Here is a 4,213-nt window from a genome sequence, read left to right as displayed (position 1 = left end):
GAGTGTGTGTGTGTGTGTCTGTGTGTGTGTGTGTGTGTGCAGCTGTCGGTCCATTCTATTAAAAGACCCTCTGGCCATAGAGATGATAGATAACCGAGATCTTACACAGGACATATATCCTACATGCACTGCAAGTCAAATGTTTGGATGCTTCTTGCTCATGTCAAAATAAGTTTTTTAGTTTAAGCACATACTGAAGGTCAGAGCCTCCTCACATACAGTGTGAAAAGCATCCCATGATGCACCTCATCAACTAGAGTGATCAGAACTGGAATCTAGACGCAGAGGTTTAAAAGGAAGATCATCATGAAATCATTCTCAGAGTTACATTTGTCATATTTAGTAGTTTTCATTACTGCACCATTACTTTTACACATGGAAAATAAGTAGCAATACAGAAGTACATGTTCCTATATGGCAAAAAAATGAATAAATCAAATATGTTTACAATAAATGTCCAAAAATATATTTGCTAAAATATGTTGCAAAATAATATATTTTCTACCAATATATATATTTTTTTGTATTTTTGAAAATATTAATTTTTTAAGCATTTTAAAATATATTTTGCCCTTTATATATATTTCAATCCAAGAAAATACATTCATGTCACATTTGAAGAAAAACTCTGAACATGTAACATTTAAAAAAAAAAACATGATTTGCGTTTTTTTTATTAACAATAGGCTATTACACTACATTAAAAAAATTAAACATTATTAAATCATTCTAGTCTTTAACTCTAGTAGGCCATTCCATCCGCATTTAGCCTAAATATAGGTCACTGCATGATTTGACGTATTTTTGGTTTTTGCATGAACTGAACGCTCATCAGTGACGTCACTCACACACCTGTGGCGTGAGGCGCGCGCTTCTGAAAAACTCCTGTCAGTCTTCGAGTTTCTCGAGGTGATGAAAAGTGTTAGTAAACTGTGTTTTTTTACCATAATACCCAAATTCCTTTACCATGATATTTACTTGACATTCCAGGGTATTTCTAAAAATTATTATGGTAATATAAAAAAAAAAAAAAGTTAGCACCACTGATACTTCCTGGTACATTTTTGTAAGTGTAAAATACCTAAGAACATTTCCAAAAACAAAAAACAAACAAAAAAAGCATTATAGTACCATGGAATTTTTTTGTGCAGCAGTTTGATGTAGTTGCAGTTCCCGGATGATTCCACAAGGTGGCAGGAGTTTCCCACTAATGGAGTCAGACTGTGTGCAGCTCTCATTAACTTCATTAACTAGCCCATTAATGGAGTCTGGAGTAGCTAATAACTTGACAGAATGAATTCCTCGCTGCCACACTGACCTTCATGCTTAACTAGATGTGGTGAATATATAACAGACCCCAAGCGGAGCAAAACACACGGACTAGTGTTTGCCATCACGACTGGGACGTCCCTTTGACTTCTATTGTTTTAATTTAAGCTAATTATGATTACAACCCGAACCCTTTCCAACCTATTACCAGCAATGTGGAAACAAGAGTAATTTAATGTCATTGTGAGAACTTTTTCTATATGAAAGACTAACTTTAAATTGAATTATGAATCATTTATTTAAATGGAAAGTAGTGATGTAAACAGATCTGATTTAGTTCTTTATAGCCAAAAGTATAGCTCGTCATGACCTCAGGAGAGGAATACCTTTGCATTTTCCTTTTCTTTTTTAATATGACCTTTATAACACTGATCTAATGTTGTTTTTCAGTCTCTCCCACGCAGTTGATTGTATTTATTTATGACCTTATCTCACTTCTGCAGAATGGAGGCAACAACTCAAGTCTGAAAACAAAGAGCATCTTTATTTGATCACATCTGCAGCATGTTCTCTGGAAATCCACCCAGACTTCTTAAGCTTTGTTAGTCAGAATCTCTTGTAAATAACGAGGAGCTCTTCAAATTTTGCTTTTCAGTGTTTGCGAGGATTTTTTTTCAAGAGCCCTTACAAGTACAGACAAACCTGCATGCACTCATGACTGATGGATGTGTTCACACTTTCTCTATTGAGTGTTCAATCTACATGATGCAAGACAGGTAGAGAGAGCGACAGACACCTCCGCGCCTCTAAACCTGTTCATTTGCATCCCAAGACGTCTTTCCTTCAGCATTCATCAGCGTGACGTCGACAAGAAACGGAAAAAGAGCTGCAGTTATGAGAAGAGGGAAAATGACTAGAGAATAACATGGAAACATCTAAATCTGGATCACATGATTAACTGTTATTTTTAGCACCGTGGATTAGCAAATAGCGTAAAAATAGAAACGGAAAAGCCAACGTACTTATGCATGGTAATTGATGATTACCATTCATATATGGTGGTGTTTACTCTCCAGTGGTCCACAAAAATGAATTGCTTCAAACTTGAGGTCGAAATGCTTACATCACTCGCTGTCATTATAAGCTTCATCCACAACAACAGAATGGTGTTTACCATCACCTACATCTAGTACAAAAGCACTCAGCTGTGTATGAAGACCCAAAACACAACACACACACTCACACACACACACAAACACACACACACACACACAGAGAAACATCAGTCCTGCAGCAAACTGAAACCTGTTATAAAGTTACACACCTGCGTTGACCGTAAATATTGACAGAAATGACTTCATCCCTCCAGGAATAGTTGAGAGAATGGGTTGATGTGTGTGTGTGTTGTCATGGAAAGAGTGTGAGTGACATAGTATTTGCTCGCGTTTATCTCTGAATGTATGTTAGCTGCCTTGTCATGTTTCAAGTTCATGTTTCAAGGTCTGAAAAGCTATTCTCGGGAAAAAAACAAAAGGTGAGAGCGGCCGAGCGAGCGATAGAGAGAGAGATATTCGCTGGAATTCCCCTCCCAGGAGAATATGCTCACCTGGCCACGCCTCCTCATGTATCTCACCTGGCCACGCCCCCTTTTTGCCCGTTCTTGCCCTATAAACTCGCCAGCAGCAGCAGGTGCATTAGCAAACCTTCTGAGACTGAACAGTGAACCTCAAACCGCTGAAGACAAACCCTTACTGACTGGATTATTACTTAACTAACACTTAAACGGATTTTATCTGGAAACCAAGCTGCCTTTGGCCATCACAACTGGTAAATAATTTTTACCTTCCAAGCAAGTTTCTTTAAAATAAGAACATATTTCTGATTTGCCGTTTTAGATGAAGTTCAAATGATTTTGTTTCTTATCTCGCAGAATTCTCATGGCGTCAAGCGAACTTAGTCTAATTCTCAACAACGCAAATGCCAACCTGTACCCATCTGAACCGCAGCCCAACTTGTTGAGCATGACAGCGCCAATGGGCAGACTCTCAGAGATGACCTTCAGCAGTAACAACAACAGCACAATGGGTAAGCCTTCATCATCATACCGCTTACTTAAAAATAAACGAGCGGTAGCTCTTGAAATCTGTGTGGTTTTTGCCTGTTTGGGATGGTTCCCATCACCCAAACGGAGAGCCCAGACACGCCAATAATCTCTCATCCCCGAAGTCTGACCTCAGTTTCTGACTCTTAAAATCATTAACCAAGGCAATGTTTACCTTGGCCCGCAGTAGACGGGCAGGAATGGTTTCTTTATGGTCTTTCGGGCAATGCAGTCATTGTTGACACTGTGCTCAAAACCTACAGGGTGTCAACATAACAGATAGTTAAACACACGGCCCTGGAGACAGTAAACCTGAGCTATTGTTAGGGGCTTCCTACACCGGGGGGGTGGTTTGGGTGATCTCAGGTACTGACATGTCATGTGGTCACAGTGCAGATGTGAATGAGGCTAAACGTACTTTGAACCTCTTCTCCGGCAGGCCCTTGGGACCTGGTGAACCCACAGATGTGGACCGGGCAGAACGTTCTGGAGTGGATCGGCTTTCACGTGGAGGAGAGCAGGTTTGATGCCAGCCTGCTGAATATGAACTACTGCGACATGGACGGGATCACACTGTGCACAATGTCAAAAGAAACTTTGATGAGCATGTTCGGATCGACGCTTGGTGAACAGCTTCACCACAGTCTGGAGACACTAAAGGCCAGATATGGTGAGCAACAAAGATTAAAGAAGCCTTTCGTTTAAATAATTTGAAGATTTGGCACTAACACCCTTGATTTGTTTGCGTCTATAGCTACTGACCTGTCTGAGACATGCCTGAGTGAATCCGAATTAGACTTACTGGACAACATACTGCAGAACTCATTTCCCTACATGCATGGT

The 4,213-nt window shown here is 39.8% G+C and overlaps 1 protein-coding gene across 2 annotated transcripts in view; it reads left to right on the top strand.

Annotated features, from left to right (window-relative positions):
• Positions 1-2,981: 2,981 nt before the first annotated feature.
• LOC107698310 (ETS-related transcription factor Elf-3-like) overlaps positions 2,982-4,213 on the top strand; it is a 4,136-nt gene continuing 2,904 nt past the window's right edge. Inside the window, exons 1-4 of one of the 2 annotated variants that reach the window (XM_016499267.1) lie at positions 2,982-3,096; positions 3,200-3,354; positions 3,810-4,040; positions 4,125-4,204. In XM_016499267.1, coding sequence (XP_016354753.1) covers positions 3,207-3,354; positions 3,810-4,040; positions 4,125-4,204 — 459 coding nt within the window. In that variant the 5' untranslated portion in view covers positions 2,982-3,096; positions 3,200-3,206. Of the gene's footprint in view, positions 3,097-3,199; positions 3,355-3,809; positions 4,041-4,124 lie in introns of both variants that reach the window. The other variant, XM_016499268.1, reaches the window with a different exon arrangement.

This window comes from Sinocyclocheilus anshuiensis, unplaced genomic scaffold (assembly GCF_001515605.1).
Source record: "Sinocyclocheilus anshuiensis isolate Anshui unplaced genomic scaffold, SAMN03320099.WGS_v1.1 scaffold2216, whole genome shotgun sequence".
Classification (NCBI taxonomy): Eukaryota; Metazoa; Chordata; class Actinopteri; order Cypriniformes; family Cyprinidae; genus Sinocyclocheilus; species Sinocyclocheilus anshuiensis.
Note: the sequence above shows the minus strand (reverse complement) of the source record. Positions and strands in the feature narration are given on the sequence as shown.